The following is a 27,168-nucleotide window of genomic DNA, read 5'->3' on the forward strand; positions in this document are numbered from 1 at the left end:
TGGGGACTGATTATTTGAAAATAAGGGACTGCTACTTTCTTTAGAGACTGAAAAGGAGATTAAGAAACCAAGTAACCAGTGTCTCTCTCCAAATCTGTGCATGCTGAATATTCTCTGTCTATGATGTTATCTACAGAGCCCAGCGGTATGGCTATCCAGGCAGCTAACCTGTCACTTGGGCTCTATGTGGGTGCAGGGTCTGTCTGCACTGAACTTGTTGCAGAGGCCTTCGGAGTCCTAAAGAAAGAGAGGGTGGATTCCATTTGAACTTGCTCTGGCTGCTACAGAGCAGAAAGAATTTTGCAAATTCCTTCTGTTACTAAACACGAGCTCCTCAGGCTGCCAAGTTCAAATTTAAGAAAATGGGGGGAAAGCCAAATAGGGTTCCCCCCCTTCTGAAATTTAAATATATTTGCAAAGTCGTCTAGTAATACTTGAGCACAGCTGTCTGAAGCATTTTCAGGTTATGTCAGTGGGCTACCCCGTAACCTTTTTGCAGAGAGAAGACAGCTCCGTATCAGGGGAACCCTATCTTGGTGAATGGCTAACAGTATGCGAGTCCCTGAGCACAGAAAAGAGGGTGATTCGGCTCAGATTCATGGGAACTTTATTGATTCATTAACAAGCCCATAACTGCCTCCCCCCCCACACACACACTTTTTTGGTCCTGATTTGCAAGTGACACGAAAAATGGATTTTGTGAATTTTGAAATTCCAATTCCTTAGCGTGGGGGGATTTGCCACATTCCACTGGTGTGGGTTTTTAACACCTAATTTCACATAGCACTGTGGCAAGCAGAGAAGGAGCAAATCATTAATAACTAATACTTGGAAGAAGAGAAATAAACCCTTTGAATGGCTTTGGAGGAAACAGTTTTTATCCTAGGACATTAACGTGGACTCCACATGCTCGGGGAACTGAAAAATCAGCGATTAAATTTATTTACAAGAAATTAAGGAGGGACTACTTTTTTTCCAAGCAGGTGGTAGGATCTACCTGCCGGACTCATTTTTTTAGTAAAGTCAACAGTTGGTGAAGTAATGCAACCAACTGAGTGCAGAAGGGGTCATTCCTAATAGCGGGTCATTCCTAATTTACTACAGAGCAATTCCTTTCATGAATCTCACTGCAACAAATAAACCCCACTTTTTTATTAAATGGTCAGATATTAATATCCCATCACAAACGCAGCCATCAAAACAGCCTGTCTTTTAAACCTAGAAACGATAATCAAAGTTTCCTGTTTGGCATTTGCTTCCGGGTCTAATCTTTACTCTCCCCTCATTTCCAGTAAAAGCAAACCATGCAGAGAGTCACTATGTGGATGCTGCTCAGGAAACTCTAGGTACCACGGGAAATGCGTCGCACGGAACTAATCTAAAGCTGCACGGCTCATTCTCTCTCTACCCTGCTACCACCCGTTCTGATCACTTCCCTGCTTAATAGAGGTACTAGATGAGTAAAACAAATTGAAGAGCCTCCCCATGTCCTCCGAAATCAGAGGCTTTCTTGTTTTCCAATAATGCGGCGCACAAGAATCAACAGAAGCTGGGGAAATGTGTAATGCTGACACTGGATATGGGCTAGCAAGCCAGAGACTGGTAGCAATGAAGGAGGCCAAGAACTGAGCTTAAAACAATAATGGAAAATAGAACATAAAAAAAAAAAAAACTTTCATCATCTCTCTACCCCACCCTAAGCTACAGGGAACCTTTGCACAGTTAATTGTATATTATAAAACAATACAAATTTAGTAACAGAAAAATCACCTGCTCTCCACCTCCACTAAACATTGTTCCTTTGGCTCTCTGAATCCCTATGAATGGGCCTTTCCCAATCTTGTGGCATTTGGAAGCATGGCTTGCCTATCTAGCACCTCTACTACGCAGCTAGAGAAGGACTAATCTTCAACCTATTGTAATCGACATAGGGGATATATTGTCTCTCCTATTGTGGGCATATCTCCTATTTGCATTAAAAGTGATCCTGCATAAAGGTCGAGTGGGGAATAAATAGATAGACTTTAGAGTCTGATACACGCAGTGTCTTTTATCAAGTTGACAACTTGACTGCAAGCCATCTTCAAAGACTTCTCCCAAACTTGTGTTCCTTGACACACTTGTCTGAGGATCATAAGGAATTTCCAATGTCCTTTTTCTTTCCTTGACATATAAATATGTCCATTATTCTCCTGCTCACATTAGATTCAACTGCCCCCCTCCCCAACACTGAATTTATAGGCAGCCAACAAGCGCCTTGTGGTTGAACAACTAATCCCCAGCATTTGCATGCTTTGAATAGTGACAGTGAATTCCCATTTATTTCTTGCAATGAGTGCAGGATCACCAGCACAGGGGCAGCAGGGAGCTGAGTGATGCAGCATGATTGTGACATGGGATTTATGCATGCTCTTTTTGGAATCCATTTTAATCCTCAAAATCACGAGTCCTTGTCTCTTTGTTAGAAAGCAGCTAAAGTAGAGTTTTAAAGAAATCTCTCTGGTTTTCTCAATGAATTATTCCGCCCTGTATATTTTTTTCCTTTATTGCTACTGTTTTTTTTATATATATAAATATATATACCTGCCATGAATGGATAGCTTCTAGTTTATCTGGGAATATTTTTATATACCAAAAGTTCAGAATCAGAGGTAAATCCGATGTCTGAATGGGTGACAAAGGGGAAGGTTCACAGAAACCAGTTCTCCATAGTGAGATACTTCTGTAGCTAAACGAATAGCCAGAATCTTCATATGGTCTCCCGCTGTATGTTCTGGCCATGCTATGGCCCCCCTGGAGTTTATATTAGGAATGTCTGACTTAAATATCATTGGCGCATGGTGAGTTACATAGAGATTACTTAAATAGCTCACAAAAAGTCTGCTTCAAATTAGAGATATTATTAATATATTTCTTCATTCAGAACATTTAAATTTTATCTTATCTTCAATGTTCCCATCTACCAGTGCAGACTTTTCTATCCTTGGAGGTGTATGCTTCTAGCTGGTGAAAGCGCCTCCCTCCTGCGCATTGATGGTGTCAACTGTTTAATTTTAGGGCTCTTTTTGGCACATATTAATAATATTAATAACAACTTCTTTCTCGCCTGTCATTACACAATACCACCTCCTGGAAAACTGGAAACTCTGATCTTCACTTGTTTGTCTTCTGACATTGGTGTCAGTGGCCAAGTGAATTTGTATGACTTCCTAGCGATGGATACTTTCTTATATGCAAAGGCAGTATAAATCACTGTTCACCCTTGCTTTCTTTAGAAGAAATCTAACTCCTTTCTTCCCACTCGGCTTTTTCTTTTATTTCCCCCTTTTTGACTTCTGCTGGAGGAGGAAAGGAACCAATTCATTAACTGAGGATCCTTCCAAATCTATACAAGATCTCAAGAGGGAGTCTCCAAGAATTGGGGACTTAGAGCCATAAAGGAATCTTGGTCTTTGGTATAGCTAGATCTTTTTTTATTATTTGCATCAATTATTGATGCCATATTTTGTTTTGTAGAAGGGGAAGACATATTTGGAGTCTACCCTGACAGAGTGGAGCAAGAAAGATGTTCTTACCAATCATAGGAGGAAATGATGTGTGGACTGATAATGGACAAGGGGTGTTTGCAGAACAATGGGGTAGCATGGGGGGATGCCTGAAATGGAATGTAGGATTTTTCTGTACAGTAGTTTAGGTGATTCTGGTTGAATAAAGAATAGGTGAGATTTGCTGATGTGCACTGTTCCAGCAATGCAAAACAGGCACAAACCTGGCTTAACTGGCGAAGAGCAGATGGTGTCAGGACTTTCTAGAAGATTCTCAGTCATGCAATAGTGCATTCTAGAATGTTCTCCCATAATACTAGTTCTAGCTGCCAAAAAAAAACACAGGGGACAAAAGCTGTGTGCTAGAAACCGCCGAGGCGGAGAACAGCGGAAAAAGTCAGCAGTATTTTAAAAATACCTAACCACAGGGTTAAATAGGTTTCCTGATTCACTACAAGAGCCAGATGCATTTCTAGAGTGTTTCTTCTCTGGCTTCCCTGCTCTGTCTGGTCTCAAGGGCGTAGGTAGCATTGTAGTGACTCTCAGTGGGATTTTAGCTCCTAAGTGCCTAAATCCCTTTTGAAAATGAGATCTAGGCTCCTAAATCAGTGAGGCCTTCTGGCACTGAGCGCAGCAATGCCTAAATAACTTCAAATATTTGGGCCTCAGGCACCATTGCAGCTCGAGCATTTTCAGTTATTTCAAAGTCAGCGCTGTAGGTATGAAGATAGTCACCCCAGTATGAGCATTGCTGCCCGCTCAGGTTATAGCAGGGGAAAGGGTGATTTCCTACCACATTCTACTTGGAATTTTTACTCTGTGAGCCCTGCTTTCTCCTCTGTTCCCTGGGCTATATTCACCCCTGCTCTAACTCTGTGGAAGCCAGTGGAGATACTCCAGGCATGAATTTTTGTCCTCTTTTGAATTCTAAGCCAGCCAGGGCAAGCATTGTGTACCCACATCTTCTTTCCTTGATCTTTTCAGCAGTTGGCTTCCACCCGTTATTCACACCAGAAACCTGGTGGTCAACAATGGCTATTATTTCAATCTCAGCAGTTCTGCCTACCTTTAACAAACTGGTCTGACAGGCCGTGAACTCGGCACAAACTGTGGATTGAACAACAGCCCCATTTCCAGCAGGACATAATCTTCCTCGCTCGCTCTCTCCCTCCCTCTCCTGGATATACTGTTCAGTAGAACAAATATTATTACCAGCTGAGTTCGTATATAAATGACGTTTTAGTCCAGGATGGTATTGGAGAGGCAAGGCAGGTGAGCTTTCTTTTATTGGACCAACTTCTTGTTTCTCTAACCAACCAGAAGTTGGTCCAATAAAAGATATCACCTCACCCATCTTGTCTCTCTAATATCCTGGGACCAACATGGCTACAACAACACTGCATACTGGATGGTATTGATCAGTTTGGCTAGTATTTTGCTATATGCAGGCAAAAGGAGAAAATGAAGCAGCTGGACGAGTGTCATTTCAAATACTTGACAAAAACCAGTAGATAGTCATTTTTATTGATCCAAAATTACTGTGAATCAGGAATGAGTAAGGGAATGCAAAAACAGAACATCAGGAGATTGCTAAGGCTATGAAATGAACCCACAAAACCCAGGAGATTTCCAACAAGAACTTAAACCATCAATATCCATAAACACATTGTGTGTCAACCAACTGTTCTGTGTTGTGTATGTACACAGAGGGTTAGTTCTTAACCACTTTTCTGGTGAATGTTGTAACCATCACATGCCAGACGGTCCCAATCCAAAGCCCGCTGAAGTCAGTGGGAGTCTTTCCATTAACTTCACTGGAATTTGGATTGGGCCCCTAAGTGCGCTAGTGAAGTATGAACTTTCATTTATTGGAGTAGATGTTTGCTAGGAACCTGCCTTAGAAAGTAAAAGCACATTTCAGTAGCAGAAAAAAGGTAAATTATACATTTCCACCCTTCACTGGATTCAGGTTAAACGCTGAGCAAATTCTCATTTAAGTCCGTGCAGTAATGCTGTAGGATTCTTTTTTTAATAATAAAAAAAATGGGTTTTAAACAAATATTAACCAAGAGTAGCTACCTCATTTTGATACAGGAACCAACCAGACCATCTGATTTTATTATTATTTCCCATAGATTTTGGTACAGGTTACAAAACCTTGTGATTCGCTTTATCCTCCCTTCCCCTTAGAACAGGCAGAACGAATGTCCCATTCTCCCTCAGTTCATGCAAGTGTCAGAGATACAAGCCTCCTTTCTTGCAGTTGTGTGTGTCAGGATAACATTCCCTCCCCCTTCCACTCAACGCACATACTGTACTACCAAATAATGTCCATCTACCATCTGTGTGGTTGGCATCTAAGTATCACTTCTCTGACACACTGCACCTCACCTTGCATGATGTTCTGCTTGGATGAGGACATGATCTTAGATTAGCTGAAAGCATTTGCTTTTCTTTTGCATTCTTCCCTCTCCAGCTCCGGCCGCCTCTCAGCTGCATTTTCCACTGCAGGGCCTGTGTCTGCATGCAGAGATTCTAGTCAGCTTTTACATTGAAAAAATTGCATGGCAGAAGGAAAACTGTAATGGATTACCCATGTTGTCTTTATTGTTAATGTTTGTTTGTTTGTTCGTTTGTTTAAAACAAAGGAATGTTGGAGGCATTCCAAATGTCGAGAGTTTGAGTACTCAGGGATCAGACCTGAATGGATTTAAATGTTCCTCAGATTCATAAGTGATATTTTTAATGAGTAACATATTGCACCTTGTGATGTCCGAATATGAAATTCCTCTCTCTCATGCTCTGTAGGAAATTCAGTGCTTTTTGATTTGCCATCCTTAGTTCATGGAATCTTTTGCAACATATTTACTTGGGAAATGGGATTGGGGCAACCAGAATAAGGGCCCAGTTTTATTCAGTGATGGATAATTAAGTCCCAGGCAGACTGCGAAGAGCTATAAAAGGATCTCACAAAACAGGGCGACTGGGCAACAAAATGGCAGATGAAATTCAATGTTGATAAATGCAAAGTAATGCACATTGGAAAACATAATCCCAACTATACATATAAAATGATGGGGTCTAAATTAACTGTTACCACACAAGAAAGAGATCTTGGAATCATTGTGGATAGTTCTCTGAAAAAATCCACTCAATGTGCAGCGGCAGTCAAAAAAGCAAACAGAATGTTGGGCATCATTAAGAAAAGGATAGAAATAAGATGGAAAATATCATATTGCCTCTATATAAATACATGATACGCACACATCTCGAATACTGCATGCAGATGTGGTTGCGCCATCTCAAAAAAGATACATTGGAATTGGAAAAGGTTCAGAAAAGGGCAACAAAAATGATTAGGGGTATGGAACAGCTTCCCTCTGAGGAGAAATTAATAAGACTGGGAATTTTCAGCTTGGAAAAGAGATGACTAAGGGGGGACATGATAGAGGTCTATAAAATCATGACTGGTGTGGAGAAAGTAAATAAGGAAATGTTATTTACTCCTTCTCATAACACAAGAACTAGGGGTCACCAAATGAAATTAATAGGCAGCAGGTTTAAAACAAACAAAGGAAAGTATCTTTTCACACAACACACAGTCAAACTGTGGAACTCCTTGCCAGAGGATGTTGTGAAGGCTAAGTCTATAACAGGGTTCAAAAAAGAACCGGATAAGTTCATGGAGGATAGGTCCATCAATGGCTATTAACCAGCATGGGCAGGGATGGTTTCCCTAGCCTCTGTTTGCCAGAAGCTGGGAATGGGCGACAGGGGATGGATCACTTGATGATTACCTGTTCTGTTCATTCCCTCTGAGGCACCTGGCATTGGTCACTGTCGGAAGACAGGATATTGGGCTAGATGGACCTTTGATCTGACCCAGTATGGCCGTTCTTAGGGATTAACAATCTTTACATGCTGAGCATGCACAATTCTCAAGAAAACCAATTCAGGCATGCAGCACCTCTCAGGATGAAGCGCTAAGAGATAGGATTGAATTCTGGATTTTAGCTTTTGGCAGACTTTGGCAGATAAAATATTTAAACAGACCTTGTCGAATAAAGAAATTCGAACTGTACATGCAACACAAATGAGCCTTACAAATGAATAGGCTACAAGAACACCCTTCATTTAGGATCAGATTTAAAAAGTAGCCTCATTGTGCCTCTAATTTAGCGCACCTGTGTTTGCTCTTAGAATTAGAGTTCTAGTTAAGCATTTGGATCAGTCTGTACAATGAGGTTTCACAATATAAAGCGACTATGTAAAAATAGTACAATGGATCTGCTCCCTGCGTGTCTGGTTCCTTTACTGACAAAACCAAATGCTCACTCCTGGCAGCGCAGCGCAGCCGATAAAGCTGTCTCACATATCCACAGCTATATTGTAACTGCAGAATCTTTATTATTAACGATGAAATAAGAGGCAGCTTATTTCTTAGATCTGAGGTGGCGGCACTGACAGCTAGAAAAAATAAATCTTTGCTACTTTAACTAAGCAAGTTTGACCTAGAAGTCATTGAGATAGGATAAGTTCCCACAATACCCTTCTCTCTGAGTCACTTTCCTAAGCATAATCAGCGCCTTGATTCAATCAGTTCATGTGCACCTCTGCTGCTGAATTTGTAAGATGTTCCAGTGCAGAATGTTAACTGTTATTGTGGTAGAAACCACTTGGAAATTACGTCTGAACTTTACTCAGGCTTGAATTTATATGCATATAAAATATTGGATAAATGAGGAAGTGCTTTGTAGTAGTTATCTATTCTCAATAAATATCTTCTGTTAATAATCAGTTGGTATTTGGCAAATATTAGGTCTATGCAAAACTAAAAATATTTTCAGTTTTGTTCCTGGGAATGTTGCAATTATCAAGTTTTGCCCCTTTCATAAAGTTTCACAAAATCATTTTTTGAAAGTTTCATGTGAAAATTCATCATCTTCATTTGAAATTTCAGAATTCAGAAATTTGAAAATAGAGAGGTTTGGCTCCACAATATCAACGGGAATCATCTTTACTCCAAAAACAGGATGGTTTTCAAGCAAAAAACAGAATATTTTGCAATAAAATGGGATCATTTTAAAGAAATTGCAATTAAATGCAAACATCTCAGATTTTGAAGTATTCCAATTTTGCTGCAAATATTTGAGCAGCCCTAGTAAATATGCAAGTGCTTTTTAACCTCAAATCCTTATTAGGTTTTTAATTCACAACTGTGTTGTTAACATTCATTCCGTGTACAGAAAAAGATTTTTATTTTAACCTGAGGATAGAAAAGGGGTTGAGAACTTTTTCAGTCGGTAGAAAAGATGGCGTGAGCGGAAGGGGAAAAGATACAGGTGACTGGCCTGAAAAGGCATAAATAGCTTTTTAACTTTACTTTGAAACATTTTTGGTAAACTTTTGTTAATATTTTCTTATCGAAAAAGGATTTTTGATGGAAACTGTGGAAAAAAACATCATAACTCATGATAGGAACCAATAAATGATGTAAGGAACCATCGACATCATTGTTTCATGCCATTCTGTTCAGCAAGCCCTCTAATAATAGGAGGGGTTTCTGTTTAAACTTCCATTATTTTTTCCTAATTAACGATCCCTCGCATTTCATTCACGATGATGGAAACCATTCTGAAATGCTCTAAAAAAATAAAAACTGGACACATCTCACTGCTGCTTTGTAATGCCGTGGGTTTCTAAGGACTGAAGGGGAAGGGACGTGCGGTTTCCAGAGTGACTCCCCCTGCTGTCTCCTTTTTGTCTTTGTTTCAATTTGTTTCCATGAATAGTCAGAAGGTCAGCTTGAAAGACCGTGTCTTCTCCAGTCCCCGAGGTTCTGGAACTAAAGGGAAAAGCTCTCCACAGGCTCAGAGCCTCCGGAGATCCCCCAGCGCTGATCAGAGCATTGAAGATAGCCCGAGCAAAGTGCCCAAAAGCTGGAGCTTTGGAGACCGGAGCCGAGCCCGGCAAGCATTCCGGATCAAGGGAGCTGCGTCTCGACAGAACTCTGAAGGTGAGAGCTTCTGAGGGCAGCCATTTTGCCTTGTCACCATGGACTGCCATCCTGTTGGTTTCCTCCCAAGCTAAGTGGGGTCAGGCTGGGTCAGCGCTTGGATGGAAGATCTGCATGGTGCTGCCACAACAGGAATTTTGCTGGCAGGTGTGAATCCAGCAGATAGTCAATAAGGATGTCTCCATTACTTGGTACAGTATAAGGCATTCAGCTTCACATAGGAAATATTGGGGTTTTGATCCTTAAATTATTTACCTTCTGATTTAGATATTTAAGCTTCTCAGAATAATTTGATCAAGAGTTGTCTTTGGATATTCTGTGCATATCTCTTTGTCTCCAACCATCTATGTGCCCACCACGAAAGGGATCAGATACTGATTAGCCAGTAACAGGGGAAGTTGGAGAATCTATATCCAGTGATTCTTATTCTATACCCAGTGATTCTTACTCTTACTTGAAGATTTTGATAATAGGCAGTTCATTTAAACAGAATCCTTACTGGCTCAGCTGGTTTGGAGGAGGTGAAGGGGATTTGGACCATCTAGACTTACTGATCTGTTTCGTTCTCTCCCTTATTAGCACGTCATAAGGTATTGTTTTATCCACATGAAGATGCTAGGGTGGGAGAGGAAAGAGGAGAGCTTCATTCAGTTATGTGATGCTCTTAAAGACAGATAGGGACTGAAACTGGTGGTATCAGATGTCATCTTAGCCTAGCTCAGAGGGAGAGAAAGCTTTTGTTAGGATGCAAAGGGAACATGCCATTTATGTCTTCCATGTGCTCACTTCTGGAGTCTGACGCTCCCATTCCTCCTGCTGCAATGACGCTCTAATTAGCTGTGGATTCTCTTTTTCTTTCTTTCTTTTAAACCCAGAAGCAAGCCTCCCTGGAGAAGACATTCCCGATGATAACAAAAGCTGCAACTGCGAGTTTGTGACGGAAGATTTAACGCCAGGACTTAAAGTCAGCATCAGGGCAGTGTGGTAAGAAAGGAAAAGGAGGAGGGGGAGGAAGGAGGATGGAGAGACCTCCCTACATGGGGAAATGTTAAAGGAAAATAAATAATAAGGGTATTTGTAAACCAAGCAGCATTGAATAATGCACAAATCCCATTGCTGCTGGCTGGATCCCCCCCCCCCAGGTGCTCTGTTTTCCTTTGTATAAAGCTAAGTGGGGAAAACAGTTTTTGCTTGGAGGAGGAGTAAAGGGAGAAATGGGGAAACGCCCTAACAGTGTTACATCCAAATCATATCGCTCGCTTCGTGGTTAAATGCTGACATTTACAAAACCGTATGGAGAGAGGACACACAAGTCTGACGGACCGAAGGGCACTGGGGCTATGATGTCCCTTTTAGCTGCCAGAAGTATGGACACAAAATGCTTATTTAAATCCCCACTTCTTCCCCACTTACATTGGTGGATCCAGCTGGCCTACCCCTCTCTATAAGCCACACACTTTGGATTTGGATCCTAGGCTGAACATCCCCAAAATCTGGCAGTGTCTAGCACTGGTATTCCTCCTCCTCATAGAGCTGGAGGATTCAGATACAGCTCTGGATCTAGAGCCAAACTTATTGTTTGGGGCATGGGTGCTAGAACCATTGTTCATCTCCACTCCTCTCCTGTGTTGTTCAGTCAAGATGTCTGTCCGGTGACCTAAGCCCTAGCAAATAGAATTGCTACCTAGAGGTTCCAGGTCTTATTCTTAGACCCAGCCTCCTCTTGTTGCAAGAACTGTGGGAGTAGCTTTAGAACAGCGCCTTGGGGGCACCTCGAGAGTGGCAAGGTTCAAGAAGTGAAAACATTGGAATTCACCCACTATGTTGCAAATGGGTCATTGTAACAAGTCCATAGGTGCACAGATCTAGACATAAGAGTCATCATCTACAACGCACACGTACAGATCTGGGGAGGGGACACAGGCCCCTGGGCTTCAAAACCATGGGCTCCTCCGACTCACCCTAAATGATCATCTCTATTAGCTATAGTAATAACAATATTAAGATTTATAGCCTCTAGTCGTCTGGCACCTAGAGATCAGTGGGGTAGGCATGCACAGTCAGACAAGATCACCCAGTATAATACATGCCCTCCAGCTCAGGAAGTTTTTTTCTGAGCCACTGGGAACCACTGGAACTCATGTCCTAACCATCTGGCACCCTTTGTCACTGTATCATGTCTTTACAGGAGGCTTTCATCAGAGGCTGAGGAAAGCAATCCAGGTCAGGAGGGGATAGCCATTCCCTTCCTTTCCCAGAGGCCCCTGCCACTCCCACCCCACGCAGGCCCAGGTTGCTCTATTACTTTCAGCCATTTACTGATAGAAACCTAGGTTTGATAGATAGGTTTGACAGAAATCTAGTAGCTGTCGGTCCCACTCTTCTCCATTGCCTTAAAGGAGGAGCCATTTTCCCTCAGAATTTTCTGGGAGGGGTTGAAAAATCAGTCTCTCCTCAGAAAATGGCTAAAGGTAAGCGGAGAAAGAGAAGCACAGGGCTTGTTGTTAGGAGAGGAAAGTTCTGTGGCTAAGGGGTGGCCTATTATTCTTATTCGGCTCATATCTGAGATCCAGACAGTATTCAGATAATGGGAACCTCCACCTAACGTGCACCATCCAAATACCAAGGGCTTTGCCCTTCTGTACTGCTTGGATTATGAGTGGGCCCTTTGCTGTGTTGGGGAGTTGGGCTTCAATCCTCGGTGAGGCAGGGATATATAGATGCCGTTTCCCCCCCCACACTAAATGCATTGCTGCCCAGCATGAGGATCGAAGAATAAGCAGGAAAAAATATACATCCACCAGATAATATTGTCCAATTATTAACTTTTGGGGGGCTGGATCTGTGCTTCCTGCTGGCATCAGCATGAAAGGCATAAGGAGGATACTAAAGCAAGCACAGAGCCTCAAGAAAATGCTGGCCCTTTCCCCATCCTAGATACCTTAACCCACAGATAGCATTGACACCTTTGAGGCATTGGGGATTGCCATTGGCACACCTCTGGGCTGGGAGGGTTGACTGCTACTATGGGGCTTCTGCCAGCGGGAGCAGCTTTAAATTGCTGTGGCCACCTAGGAGAGGCACTGAATCAGCACCTTCTCTGTGTGCCCCGATCAAACCCTATCCCTGGTCAGCTGGGTTGGTCCAATCTGCCCCCAAGATCTCCAGTGGGGCAAGCTGGGGGTTGTGGATGCTGTGCATTACTGAGGCTCCTCCCCTACCTGGAAGATTTCCCACCAAGCTGGCTAGTGAGACCAGCAGCCCTGGAAGCGTACAGAGCCCTACATCTTGAGCTTTGGTTCTCTCTGCTTTATCTAAAGTAGCCTCAGACTGTGTTAGCTTTTCAAACGTCTTGTTCCGCTCTGACTCCCAAGTAGCTCTCTGCAGCATTGGCATGCCTATCACTCTACAGCACACGGCTCCAGCGTGGGGATCTGTTTTTTCCTTTCTCTCTCCCCTAGCATCATGAAATTCCTTGTTTCCAAACGGAAGTTCAAGGAGAGCCTTCGGCCTTACGATGTGATGGATGTCATCGAGCAGTATTCAGCCGGTCACTTGGACATGCTCTCCCGGATTAAAAATCTCCAGTCCAGGCAAGAGACTCCACTGTTTTGTGATAGCACCCCAGTGGTGGATGATAGGAGTGAGAGGGTTAAGATAAAGTCCTTTCTTTAAACAGCCACATCCTAAGAAAAAGCCTAATGGAAAACAATGGATTTCTGAATAACGTCTGGTTATGAGGTGGCCACAAGGGGTGAATTTTTGGCACAGAGTGCTGGGAGGGCAGATTAGTTTTACAGTGCCCGTTATTTCTAGTGTCCAGTCTCGGGGAGGGAGCTGTGCATTCTGGGTAAGGGTGCTAGATAGGCTCCAGAAACAGCCTCAGGCTCTGTTATAAAACAGAAGCAAACCCTGTTCCATCTCCTTGTGCCAGTTAACCTGTTACCTCCCATACCATGGCACCACCACAGAGAATCCTTACTGAAGGATCCTGCCCTCCCCCCTTCCCCATCCCACTCCACACACACAAGCTGGTTGTTCACATTTCAGCCTCCCACAGAGAATATGTGAAGAACTTCCCTCACTGTGGCCCAGCATGTGGTCAAAGAGCAGACCGGTGTGTACGTAAATCTTTCAGAAGCATTTTGGAACATACGTCTCAGTGCTTTGTTGTTGGATACTTACGATTTGACATCGCCATTCGGGGGGCTGTGTGGCATATCGGGTGTCCTTTCCAGCAGTGAAATAAAATAAAGGAGCTACCTTGAAAGTACCAATTTTGGCCCTCTTGTTAAGAATAAAGGAGCTCTTAGAAAAATGGCCCCAGTATGAGAGGCTCTTGTAATTATTTTACAGCTTTTGCCCTGGGAAGTGGGAGGAGTCTGACCTCTGTTTGGATTGGGTGGGAATGGGGGAAGAATGTCTTAAAAATATGGGAGTTTAACATATCAGCCCAGCTGGGTAGCCTCAGTGAAACAGGAACTAAACTGCATCCGCTGTATAACTGTCCGAGGGTACTGAGTTGGTTTTGTAGACGAGGGAGTGCATAAAGGGGATGCACTAACACCGGACAGGATCAAGCTCCTTGTGTTTAAACTGTATGGAAGAGGAAGCATTAGGAAGAGTATAAAAGGAGGGAGAGAGAGAGAGATACTTTAAACTCCACCCTTCCTCTCCAACGCCCAAATTATTTTACCTCAGAAAAGTTTGAATTCAAACCTATGAACTGTGGATGAGAGAAAAGCCATTGACAGTAAGAACTCTACCCTCTCTCCTTACAAATAACCCTCAATCGTGTCAATTAAGAAAACCTGCCCTTTGCGGCCTACAATGTGTAGGTACATGTAACTCAAGGCATGACTTTGCACCTTAAATTACTTTCAGTCAAAGTGAATGTCACTTATATGCCTAACTAACTGCTTGTGCCTGTGTATCAGGCAGAGACAACCAAGTAATGTCATGTAAATATTTGCCTCTGCAAACTTATAGATGAAAAATGGGTGCTCAAGTGGATGCCTAAAAGGGTCTTTCTCCAACCCCCATTGAAGCCAATGGAAATTTTTCCATTGACTTCAAAAGGAGTTAGATTGGGTCCTTTGCACGGATAAGGCATATGACAGGAAACAGTGAACATTGTCTTTGGTTCTTTAATTTCAAAATCTAAATGATGGAGCCACAATTGGAGATAAATCAATGTCTGTTACCTCATATCCCCCATAAAAATACTTGTGTTGCCAGAATACTGTGTGTTACCTATATTCCCAGTTAATTCTTGATTCGTCATGTCATTGTGAGAGTCATTCGAAGAGCAGGACTGAGCTTTCTATCACAAACCCACTGTGTCTAGCAAATCACTTAAGCCCAGGTTTAGCTGTAAGAGTATGAAATCACTTGAGTAAAATCTCTCCTTTCGAGATTTCCAGCCGAGGTGTGCACAGTAAAGTAGTCTGTCTAGGTTAGGGATGATCTAGATGGGCACCCATACTTTTGGGGGTCTTCAGCTGAACCTTATCCCTGGCAAGGTTCTCCAGTCCTGCCTCCATTTTTCTTGTTCTGAGATTGTGTGTTCCAAAAAGAAAGTTGTTCGGCTGGTTGATTTTTGGGTGGAACAGGGAGTGGCTGTTTTGAAAGACAAGGCCAAATGCTCCTCTTGGTTGCATCCCTGCAGTGGGATGCAGTAATCATTGGGGTAGATTGTGATGTAGATTATACTTCCTTCTATCCTGGGAAGGAAGGAAAGAGTAAAACTTTCTCCTAGAGCCCCATGTAGGCTACCTGGACCTTCATCTCATGCACGCAGGACATTGTGCTCTCACCTACTCCCCCATCCCCAGAACAGGTTGGTGGAGAATGAGCGGGACATGGATGGGGAAGAGGCCGAGACTTGGGTGTGCCCCACAACATGCTGATCAGCACAGTGGAGCTGGTATGGGGGGCAGGGAAATGGGACAATGCAATTTGCCACTGGTGTAAAGCTATGATAGATTAATACTCCCTGCAACAATGAGGGACCAAGGCAATACGTTCTCTCTCTGAGAGAGAGAGTTTGTGATGATGTTTAACATTAGCCCTCTGTGGCCAGTGTTTTGTTGGGTTAAAGCTTTATTCAGGCAAACTCGTGGGGGTCTTTACATGCACTTTTCTCTTTAATCATTCATAACTCTCTGTCACTGCTCTTGTGACGTGTCTGTAATTGGTTCTTTTTGGTATTCTGTCCCTGGCTCACCTCCCTTTCCAACACCTTTCCAACCATGGATGCATTTCATTCACTGAGTGTACAAGTCCACAGTGTACCTCATTTACACCTTGCTGAGGATGTTTTATCTATCACTGTAATAGAAAGGAGAATATATATTGTCTTATATCTGACATTTCCAATGGGACATTGCCACATATATGCAAATATATTCCAGTGTGTACAGTATGTTGCCTATTATATGCAGAGTGACTCCCATTTTAAGCAGCAGTGACGTTCTTTTGATGCCCAGTTCCATGAATCTTATGTTTGGCTAGATAAGATTTGGCATTAACCACGAACGATCAGGCAATATAATGCTGCATTCTGTTTCGAGCAGAATATATTTTCCAATTCTCTCTCTCTCTCTCTGTCTTTTATTTTTTATTTTTTTAGTTGTTCCTTATGTTTCCGCAACTTTCCGACCAAATTTTTTCTACGTGTTGCTTCATTATGCATTTTGCTGGTGTCTTTTTTCTTATTTACTTTGCCAGGATAGATATGATTGTGGGTCCCCCGCCCCCTTCAACTCCCCGGCATAAGAAGTATCCAACCAAAGGACCCATGCTCTCTTCTAAAGAGTCACCCCAATACTCGCCTAGGTTAGGATTAACCAAAATGGCGCTTTCTCTGGATTTTTCATTTGCTTAATGTCAAACCCCTTTCATGCCAGGTATATGACGGCATGTATCACTTAATAAGGCAGCTCGCTGACACATATAACTCAAAATCCCTTGGATGTACTTTTGGCGATGGGTTTTCACACTAAGACAAGTCTAAGGAAAAAAAATTATACAACCATTGATTTCTTCTGTGAGCATTATTCAGTCTTCCTCAAGTAGTTGTTTGGGATGGTAAAATGATAATTTGTTGTGATATTGCAGCCAATTATAAAAGATTACAAAAATACCTTCAAAAGCAACAAGATTTGTTATTTTCATCTAGAAGAAGAGGTAAATTAAGATTAACTAAAGAATGGAAAACTTCTCACTCTGTGTGTGTATCTACCCACCTATATTCACTGAAATGAACATATTCCATGTTTTTTTCAGTGGGCAACATTAGAATCAAATGTGTTTCATATTTATAGGGAAGGAAGTGAATAAATGCACTGAACCATTTTCACCTTTGGTCGAACTCTATTGACCAGAGTAAATGTATAGTTTAACTAAAAATGTTACATACGCTGGGCCGAGTGTTCAAAAGAATCCTTAATTATGTGTACAAAAATAAACTATCTGTCAAATCCTTGCCTCATTTAAATCAATGGGAATTTTACTATTGACATTACTGAGGATTCACTCTGGGTAAAATATTCAGAAGCACCAAGTGATTTTGAAAATTTTACTCCTGTATGTCTTATCAGTGAAATAAACAACAGTGTGTTCTCAGTTACATGCACATTTTCAGTTGGAGGGAGGTCTCGCCTATCTGTCTGTGAGCTTTCACCAACAAAATGTGTTGCAGGCACAAACACGAGTAGTTACCCCAACGAGATAGTTCAAAGTAACTACTCAGATTTACACTCACAGGTGAACTGTGGGTTTAAGAATGGGGACAAACATTTTGACCAAAATATTCCCCATTTATCTAGAGTATCACACCTGAATACATATGTATATATTTGGTAGAAAGCCATATTCTGTGCACAGGTAGAAGGTGATTTCAAACACAATTATGTTATTCCTTCAAAATATTTTTCCAAATATGCTTGCCCTCACTTAGAACTAAGTACATAGATACATGACAGATCTGTAGTTTTCCATATAAGCTGTTTTGAGTTATCTGTGCCTGAGAAATGTGTGTGAATTTTTTTTCAAACCTATTTATTCACACTCTGCTAACTCAAAGATGGAAAAAACCCAGTTGGATTGCACCTTGCAGAAACCTCCCACTTTGAACTTAGGTCTAGCTTGAGAAATTTCAACCCAAAAGGTAACAGTTGTTTCTGAAAGTTCAGGACCTGAAAACAGGTTTTAAATATGAAATTGTTTCCTCAGCCATAACAATATTTTGAAATGCACTTTAAAAAAAGATTGTATATAGTTGTAGCTACGTATTATGTACAATGTACAAAACATCTTGGCTAGAGTGGAGGTTAATACACTAAAATTACTGCCTTGCAGATTGAAAAAATGACCAACAATGGGAGAGGATGCCCAAAATGCCAAACTGAGGGTATTTATATTATCCTTTCCAGGTCACTCATTCAACCCAAGGCATAATATTATCTCCCATATGTTAAAAATTCTATTTTGTATTAGCCTAATACTGCTCCTTCACAAGCATATAACTCCCGCAATCAAAAACAGGATGTTTGTATGCATAACACTATTATACCCCTTGGGGAATATTTTTTTTATAACTTGCTTCCATTTTTAGCTTTCAGGGAACTTTGACCCTCCCTCAGTTGACTGCAGAGCTAAAATTAACAGTCACTGTTTGGGGTGAATTTTTTTCCTGCTATATAAACAATTTCTGACCCTTAGTACCAGAAAATAATCCCATCCTTACCTGCAGCATTATTGAGCTTTACCCTCTGGGGCTCCTAGGGGTATTTTGTATTTATTGCCCCATTTTCATTTAATTTTCCCCATCGTTTTTGTTTACTAGGGTGCAGCTGACAACCTTAGAAAGCAGCAGAGGAGTCCCAAATGGACCCTAGGACCAAGAATCATAGAATATCAGGGTTGGAAGGGACCTCAGGAGGTCATCTAGTCCAACCCCCTGCTCAAAGCAGGACCTAATCCCAACTAAATCATCCCAGCCAGGGCTTTGTCAAGCCTGACCGTAAAAACCTCTAAGGAAGGAGATTCCACCACCTCCCTAGGTAACCCATTCCAGTGCTTCACCACCCTCCTAGTGAAAAAGAGTTCAATCCTGAAGGGTACTGGGTACTCTGGCCCCAATCCAGCATAACTCTTAAGCACGGGCTTAACTTTAAGGACATGAATAGCCCCATTTATGTGAATGGGGACTGCTCAGATGCTTAAAGTTAAGCGCCTGCTTGAGTGCTTTGATGGATCGGGGCCAGAGCTTTCAGCACCCTGCAGGATTCAAGCCCCAAATCCAGACATTCTTATTCAGGCAAAACTACAGCAAACATTATAGCTGAGTAAGAGCTCCCAGATTTGGCCCAAAGTGGGTGATAAGATAATCACCCCAGCTCTGAGGTGGTTTTGCCCTAAATGTGCCACAGCAGCAGAGCTTCCCTGCATTGAGCTTCTTCTATTTTACATCACATGTCCTCATTTCAGCCAACTGATGGCCAGACAATTACCAAAACATGAAATAAAATAAAAACCACCTGTTGGTCAGCTAGAAGAACAGTGGTTCCAAACTATTGGAAGTCACATGAACTCTCTCAACCGATTGGATTGTATTTGGCAGCCCAAGGGTGTGTAAGTACCACATTCTGCCTTCAGATACATGTATATAGCTCACAGTGAAGACAAAGGACTGCTAACATGTATCGGAGGGCAGAATTTAGCCTATAGTGTATAGCACATACTGTATGCTCATGAACTTCGAATGCTCAGCTGATTCAAGATACAATTACTTTAAAATCCAGGTAGCCCCAGCTATATTTTTGAGCAGCATAGACATGAGTAGTTGGTATTATTAGATTAAATATGTCTTGTACAAATACTATTAACCAATCAGAAGTTAAGTAGCCAGTCATGTGACATGGATGAAGGGGGTTTGGTGTCTGTGCCTGGATTGTGTAAAAAAAAGAAACTGAATAAATATTTCCAAACTTTTCATTTTTTCCTCATTTGAGCCATTTGACCTTTGATGTCTGCTTCTGGCTGGAGGGTGGCATTCGACACACCTCTTTGCATGAACTGTAAGCATGAAGCATGAGAAAAACTGCACCATGGCTGATGCAAGAATTTTACATTTTTCTGTATCATTCAAAAGAAGGAAAGATATTATTTAAAATTTAATAATAAATAATAAAATAATAATAATAAATAAAGCTTTTTCAAACTAAAGGTGCAGCAGGACCAGGCAAATCTAGCAGGTGATACAGTAGGTCACATAGCATCAGCAATCTTTTGATCCTCTTTCGTCACAAATCTAAAGCAAGGGACAGATTTTTCAAAGGCTGATGCCTAAGACAAATCCCCAGGAATTTATGAGTGCACCCACTTGGGACCAGATAGTGTCTTTATGGCACAAGCCTTTTCCCTGGGGCTAGTGCAGAAGCACACTGCTCCAGGGGAACTCCCAGGAGACATTGTGCACCTTAGGGAAAGCCTGAGGCCTCCTGAATTCCCCCCTCTCCCCCCAGCAGCAGTGAGAATGCTCACCCTGCACTGCTCCTTAGGAAAGTGTAACATGTTCTTGACCTGCTCTGCTCCTCTTCCTGCCCTGTGTGGGGTGCCCCAGGGATGCTGGCAACGGAGACTTTTCTGCACTCACATGACCACAGGGACTGCAGTTGTGCCTGATTCCTGCACAGGGATGTAAGAGGGGGAAAGGTGCCCCCTTAAGCACACACCCATGCTCTCTCTCACACACACACACACACACACACACACACACACACACACACACACACACACACACTGCCCTTTGCTTGCAATCCAGCATTTGCCCAGACATCTGGATTGCTAGGTATATAATTACCGGACTTGGGTGCTGAAATGCTCATTTACTGGAAGTGGGGTGCACAAAGGGTTGGCGCACAACACTTTGGGGCACAACTCTGGCACCTGCCTTTAAGAATTGATGCCTTTGATTTCATTTTATGGCAGGTTTAAAAGAAGACCTAGCGTGCTGGTTTATCGTTGAAACTTTGTGCACATCCAGTTTCCCATGGAGTTGAACTGGAAAAAAAAAAAGCAGCAATACAAAATGATGAAAAAGGGGCTTAGTGGTACGTAAGTGAAGGGATTTTCAAAAGTGCCTTAAGCATTGGGGACTAACTCCCACTGAAGGTCAGTGGGAATTGGCTGCCTAATTTCCTTATGTGCCCCTTTAGAAATCCTATCCTAACACTAACTTTCATTGCTAGAAATCTGGGTGAGAAAGCATTACACAGAAATTACTATGGTCAGGCTCAGTTACATCCCAGTAAAAACACCATGCAACGGGGAGAGTTAACAGTCTGTGCCCTGCAAGAGCCTACGGGTATGTCTACTCTACCCGCCGGATCTGCGGGCAGCGATCAATCCAGCGGGGATCGATTTATCGTGTCTAGTCTAGACGCGATAAATCGACCCCCGAGCGTTCTCCCGTCGACTCCTGTACTCCAGCGCCATGAGAGGCGCAGGCGGAGTCGACGGGGGAGCAGCAGCAGTCGATTCACCGCGGTGAAGACACTGCGGTAAATAGATCTAAGTATGTCGACTTCAGCTACGTTATTCACGTAGCTGAAGTTGTGTAACTTAGATCGATCCCCCCAGCCCCCAGTGTAGACCAGGGCTAAGACTAGACTAGTAAAGGGTGCTGTAGGCCAAGGATGTGTACATGTAAGCAGAGGTGTATTTGGGAAATTTACATAGCAGCCAGCCTGCAAAATACCTGTTAATAACCAATGCTGAAAGTCCCTGATGGCCATTAGTAACCAAATGAAGCCAAACAACGTTTCTAAAATGGAAACGAAACACGAGGGCTATAAAAAAATTCTCTTTTCCCTTTCATCAGAAATGTTCAGATGTAAGGGCCACTTAAAAAACAAAAGTGGAGGCTCACTTGTATGCACAAACAATGCACGTACAAAAATACCACTGGGGAGGACAAATATTTGTGCACACCAGCTGGGAAATTGTGCATTCATTTTCTTGTGTGTTAAGCCCTTTTTTTGTAAGCGGGTGTAGGCAAATGCTGTTTTTGGAGGAAGTTGCAGGAAGGCTTTCCATTGCTCAGGCTTTCCCCTCACTCCCTCCTTTGAACAGTTGGATAACTTAAGTCACTTGCATCGAAGTCAATAGGAGTCTTACATTGTCATCTGTGAATTCTGGATCAGGGTTATAAGAGCAAAAGAGTATTTCTAGGGTTAGCGCATGCTCTGAGGCACCCCAGTGGGGCTGCCTTAATTTCCTCCATACTACAAATTGTTCTCTCTCATTTCCTTAGTTGGCAATTATTATTGAAGGACATTTTGGTTTTGGTTTCAAATAGAATAATAAAGCTCTTCCAGTACAATGACTACATCAGGATGTTACACCAGGACAAGAAAGCAACCTCTTTCCTTGACCTCTCCAAATAATCAGGAGTGATTAGACTTTTAGCTTCTTTAAACACATGCCCCGACTATTGTTTTACTGGGTCTCCATGTTTATACATGCAGGGAAGGAGATCAGAGTGTGACTTTACTACATCATGGCCTCTGATTCCAAATCAAGGTAGCCCCAGTTTTCCTGTTAAATGTCTCTTTGCTTACATGGGTACAACATTTTTGTAGGATTTTACCATGTTGATAATTACATGCTTCTGCTGAACATTTGGTAGTCTTCATAAATGTAAATAACGTGCCCTTTGCATACGACACAGAAATAAGGCATGTATGTTACTCACCCTTGTAATTATAGCACATGGTACTCACCATGTAAGTAAATGGTCAGACATTACTTTATAGATGAAGCAGTAGTACCGAAAATTTCTGCCTAAATAAAGGATTACCTAAGTCAGTTCACCTGGATCAAATATTTTTTGCTTATATATATTTGCTACCTTGGCTATGAGGTGCTCATCTTCCCTATCTCCCTGAGCCAGATCCTCACCTAGTGTGAACTGCTGTCTCTCTAATATAGTCCAGGGAGCTGTGCTACTACATATCAACTGATGATCTCACCCTCTATTTTAAAAAAAGAAAGTATAAGAAACTAGCCCCCCCCCCCCACACACACACACACAAAAGCAAAGCCAACTAGACTGCTCTGTTGTTGGAAATGGCCTTGTGTCTCATCCCTTTCCTTGTGTTTTGTTTGTTAATTTTCCTTTGTCTGTCTGCGTTCAGCCCATTCTTTGTCTCATACTGGTGCATGGATCCATTGCCCACACTGCAGAACTGCATAAGAAGCATTTTTTATTCCTGCTCAAGACAACTAACTTGGTTTCAACCAGATTAATTAATCTGTTTTTTGTCACCTACACTTCTGGCACATTATGCATGAGTAAAGTTTGCCAGGATTATGTTTAGGGAGATGGCTATATATCGGGTTAAGATTAAGAATATGTCCCGGCTTGGAGATGTCTTATTGGTTTTTATTAGATCAGGACATGCCCGTGTTTAATTACCTATAGAGCAAATTTAGGTTTGATGCATTAAATATAATTAGCTTGTGACTTCCTATATGGACTCCTCTGCCTTCCATGTGGAGCCTTAAATTCTTAGACAGGGGAAAAGGGATTACAAATAAGGTATGTAACCATTCCAGTGCTGAATTATAGACTCTTATCTCGATGGACATGAATATGTAGGAGAGAGGCAGAAGATTCGGCTGTAAAGATGTGGAAAAACATGAATCTCATCTAGATAAAGCAGGCAGACAACTTTATTCACAACAAAATTATGAACAGTAACAAATACAATGCTAATTAATTTGGTAGAAACCCCGCTTAGAGTGAAATTCTTCCCTGTGGGCAAATTTACTGAACATAACGTGCCAGATTATATCTATAGAAACAGAATTGATAGATTTCAAACTCTGCTAATACTACTGTGAAAATATAGCGACTTGTTTACATCGAAGATAACATTTAGCTGCCTCTCCCTGGTTGTGTGAGTAATTTTGAGTGCTCGTTGGGAGAGAGGTTGTTGCTTTGTCCACAAAGAGTCAGCAGCTAGCAGAGTCCTGTTTCCTTGATGTATCTGACTAACTCAACGGCCTTTTCTGGGTGGGGGGGTTATTTCTGTTCCTGGTAGAGTGGACCAGATTGTTGGACGAGGGACATCAATGACCGACAAGGATCGAACCAAAGGGTCAGCAGAGGGGGAGCTTCCAGAAGACCCAAGCATGATGGGCAGGCTTGGAAAAGTTGAAAAGCAGGTATGGGGGGGATGTTTCTTATAAGGGAAAAGTTCATGTTGTGTGTTGAGATTTTAAAAGTAGTTAAGATTAAGAATAGATGAAAGATTTTTCAAAGGTGCCTAAATAACTTAGCAGCTTAAACCCTATTTGTAAAAGTGATCTTTAGGTACTTAGAGCCCAGACACTCAAAGGTATGTCAGTACCTAACTCCCCTGGGAGTTAGGCACCAAAATACTTTTGAGGATCTGAGCCTTAAGGGCCTAAGACACATTGAAAGTCATAGGTCCTTAGGAGCCTAAATCTCAAAGTCCCTTTTGAAAACAGATCATTGGTTCCAAAGTGACCTCGGGGCCTTTGAAATGTTCCCTTTCTAACCTAAACAACTTCAAGTGAGGCCGTGGGTGTGATTTTAATTGCCACAGGATCCATGCCTCGTTCAAGGTGAAATTCACTCCAGAGCACAAGGCTCACACAAAGTCCCCATACACACACTCTAAGGGCCTGACCCAATGAAGTGCTGAGCACCTCTGGCCTGGTGCTGAGTGTTCTCCAGTCCCATTGAAATCTGTCACATTTCACAAGCATTTATGCTTGCTTAAAGAAAATACAAAGGGCATTGCAGAAACAAATCAACGCACTAAATGACAATTTTTGGGTACAACAACTTAAAAATATTTTTAAAAACCCATCTTCCATAAAAGCAGAGAGGCCCTTGCCAAAGTTCAGACTGGATTTGGATCCCAGCTCTCTCTCAAAGTTCAAGGAAGTCCGATTTGTGCCAGTGTAGGAAGGGGTTATCTATGAAATTCAGATCCCCATTCGAGCATGGACAGGAGTGGAGCTCTTTGTATAGAGGGTATTGGTCCACAGACATCACTCAGCACAGGGAACTGTGTGGCATTTTGCAGGTTCTGTCCATGGAGAAGAAGCTGGACTTTCTGGTGAACATTTACATGCAGCGGATGGGTATCGCACCAACGGAAGCAGAAGCCTATTTTGGGTCCAAAGAACCAGACCCGGCGCCACCCTACCACAGTCCAGAAGACAGCCGGGAGCACATGGACAAAAATGGCTGCATCATCAAGATCATCAGGTCCACCAGTTCAATGGGACAAAAGAATTTCTCTGCACCACCAGCCCCAACAATGCCAACCAACACGTGTCCCCCTTCAACGTCCTGGCAGCACCAGCCATACCAGCGGCATAGCCATGGATCCTCCCCAGTTGGAGATCCTGGCTCTTTGGTAAGAATCCCACCCCCACCTTCACATGAGCGCTCCTTGTCCGCTTACAGTAGCGGGAATAGGGCCAGTGCCGAGTACCTGAGGAACGAAGACATTACAGCTAAACACCATGACAGCGCCTTGAGAGATAGTGACACGTCCATTTCCATCCCGTCGGTGGATCATGAGGAACTGGAACGCTCCTTTAGTGGATTTAGCATTTCCCAGTCCAAAGAAAATTTGGACGTCCTTAACAACGGTTGCTATGCAGCAGTGGCCCCGTGTGCCAAAATCAGACCCTACATTGCAGAAGGAGAGTCAGACACTGATTCTGACCTCTGCACACCTTGTGGCCCGCCTCCCAGATCAGCCACAGGTGAAGGACCTTTCAGTGACATGGGCTGGTCAGCCCCTAGACAGTGAAGCATTTTGACATCTATTGAGCCAAGTCAGAGCACTGGCCAGCCGCTCACTCATGCCGTCCCCACATCAAACTTCTGGAGGAGATCTACAGCTAAGGTTTTATGACTCCAGAACATACTTAGCTTGTGGATATTTTCTTACAGCTTACTCTGGGGACAGACGCTGAGCCAGCATTCAGTAGAAAGAGGCCACTGTGGTGAATAATTCGGAGCCTTGAAGTGTCTGGATTTCTTTCATACTATCTTTCTAAGATAATTAGGTGAAACGATGTCACAGTACAGGGTAGGCAACCACATTTCTTGCTAATCCTTTAGGGTACAGGGCACAAATATCACCTGCAAGGTTTTTTTGGGGGGGGGAGTGGGGGGATTAAGTGGTGACTGAACGTATCTTTTACATGGTAATTACCATACCATGACACTGGGTGATTACACAGTCAAATACTTTGGAGTTGCACCGCAAATACATGATTATTTCTGTCTTGTAAAACATTCCAGGTTACACGATGATTACTTTTGAATTTATGGAACGTGATCCTCCATTAACCATTCGGGAATGTAGTGTAATTACTGTATAATACATGGAAGCCCAGTTGGCTCTTGACAAATTGGGGTGTTTACATTCATGTTACGGTATTGCCCTAAGACAGACGTATGCTGTCAAGATGAGTCGAGGTAGAATGTTAGCAGGCACCATTTGGAACCAGAATGATTTTCAAATTAAATTTGTCATGGGGCTTAGGTGGAGGAGGAAGGTCAAAGACACAAAATGTGTCTTTGAAGGCAAAGAGGAACACCACATAGGACTGGGGATAAGGCATTTTACATTTAAACCGTGTATTATATTTAATAGTGTACCCGCCAAAATGTACAGAACGGGAAGCCATAATGCCACCTACGGGGTTGTAGTAACTTGAAGTTGCTCTCGTAATTTTTGATATTGTCAGCAGCACTGTGGTGAACTTACAGCCACAAGAGACAGAGCTACGGGGAGAGGGACGTTACGAGATCACGGCAAGGAACGAGAGCACCAGCAGCGGCTGGGCCCTGTAACTCAAAATATTGCCCATTTTGTACGCTGTTCGCATTATGCCTGGATGCTTTTGCATGCACCAGACTCCCAGCAAAGTTCCTTCCTCCTTTCCTCCACTATCCCATCCCGGATCACAAATCTATGACTTCTCCATTGCTTTGTTTAGATCCTTCATGCTGAGTCCCGAGGTGCTTCCTTGTTTCCTCCTGTTTTTTTTAATACACCTGTGATCTGTATTTATCCATAAATGCGGGCAGCGGAAGTTTTTCTATTTTTTCCTCTTTCTCTCCCTCTTGAAAAGCCAGGTAAAGATCACGGCATCGTTACTGGCGCATGAAGCTGGGGGAAAACTGATGATGCAGAAGGTTTCTTTCAGGACCAAAACAAAGTCACAAAGTGGTCCTGTCCTGTCACAGAGCTTGCAGGGATCGCTCAAAGGGATGAGTCATAGTAAATCTGCTGGTGCATTATGGGATCCGCAGCCAGGGCTGCTACACAACAGCCATTGCCATGTCCACCAAATCCACCCATTTAACTAGAGCCCTACACATTGCATGTTTTCTGAAGGGGAAAAACTGCAGTGGAGTCAGGACTGTGCCAGCTATTTGTGTCCCTCTCTCCCCCCCCGCCAATGTCAATGGCCAGTTTTCATGATATTTCAAATATACGGCATGCCCCCATTTCCCTTAGGCCTTGCTGCACCTAATACAGG

At 42.6% G+C, this 27,168-nt stretch overlaps 1 protein-coding gene across 5 annotated transcripts in view; it reads left to right on the top strand.

Moving 5' to 3' along the window:
• KCNQ2 (potassium voltage-gated channel subfamily Q member 2) overlaps positions 1-25,424 on the top strand; it is a 113,933-nt gene extending 88,509 nt beyond the window's left edge. For 2 of the 5 annotated variants that reach the window (XM_065414278.1, XM_065414279.1), the window contains 5 exons: positions 9,338-9,561; positions 10,437-10,545; positions 13,023-13,154; positions 23,673-23,796; positions 24,687-25,424. In XM_065414278.1, the coding sequence (XP_065270350.1) occupies positions 9,338-9,561; positions 10,437-10,545; positions 13,023-13,154; positions 23,673-23,796; positions 24,687-25,424 (1,327 nt within the window). Of the gene's footprint in view, positions 1-1,292; positions 1,347-9,337; positions 9,562-10,436; positions 10,546-13,022; positions 13,155-16,290; positions 16,399-23,672; positions 23,797-24,686 lie in introns of all 5 variants that reach the window. The other 3 variants (XM_065414277.1, XM_065414276.1, XM_065414280.1) reach the window with 3 other exon arrangements.
• Positions 25,425-27,168: the final 1,744 nt, after the last annotated feature.

This window comes from Emys orbicularis, chromosome 12 (assembly GCF_028017835.1).
Source record: "Emys orbicularis isolate rEmyOrb1 chromosome 12, rEmyOrb1.hap1, whole genome shotgun sequence".
Classification (NCBI taxonomy): domain Eukaryota; kingdom Metazoa; phylum Chordata; order Testudines; family Emydidae; genus Emys; species Emys orbicularis.